Source organism: Geospiza fortis, unplaced genomic scaffold, assembly GCF_000277835.1.
Source record: "Geospiza fortis unplaced genomic scaffold, GeoFor_1.0 scaffold628, whole genome shotgun sequence".
Taxonomy (NCBI): Eukaryota; Metazoa; Chordata; class Aves; order Passeriformes; family Thraupidae; genus Geospiza; species Geospiza fortis.
The window spans coordinates 104,785-105,185 of record NW_005054596.1 but is presented as its reverse complement, the minus strand read 5'-3'; the positions used below and the strand labels follow the sequence as shown (position 1 = coordinate 105,185).

The 401-nt window shown below is 66.1% G+C and overlaps 1 protein-coding gene across 1 annotated transcript in view; it reads right to left on the bottom strand.

Annotated features, from left to right (window-relative positions):
- LOC102043993 (cholesterol side-chain cleavage enzyme, mitochondrial) overlaps nucleotides 1-401 on the bottom strand; it is a 10,352-nt gene that overhangs the window by 565 nt on the left and 9,386 nt on the right. The window contains 1 exon segment of the mRNA XM_014310834.2: nucleotides 379-399. Within this exon segment, the coding sequence (XP_014166309.2) occupies nucleotides 379-399 (21 nt within the window).

The following is a 401-nucleotide window of genomic DNA, read 5'->3' as shown; positions in this document are numbered from 1 at the left end:
CCCCCCGTTGGGGGCCCTTGTGGACAGACCCCACAGCCACCGTGCTGTCCCCTCCCATTGGGGACCCCACAGGACAGACCCCACAGCCACCGCGCTGTCCCCTCCCATTGGGGACCCCACAGGATGGACCCCACAACCACCGCACTGTCCCTTCACATTGGGGACCCCGTGTGACAGACCCCATGGCCATGGCACTGTCCCCTCATGCTGGAAACGCCACAGCACAGACCCCACGGCCACCATGCTGTCCCCTCCTGTTGGGGACTCTGCAGGATGGACCCCACGGCCACTACACTGTCCACTGATGTCAGGGACCCTGTGTGACAGACCCCACGGCCACGGCGCTGTCCCCCGGCGCAGGGGACAGGGGACACTCACGTGCATGAGGAAGAGCTGCATCT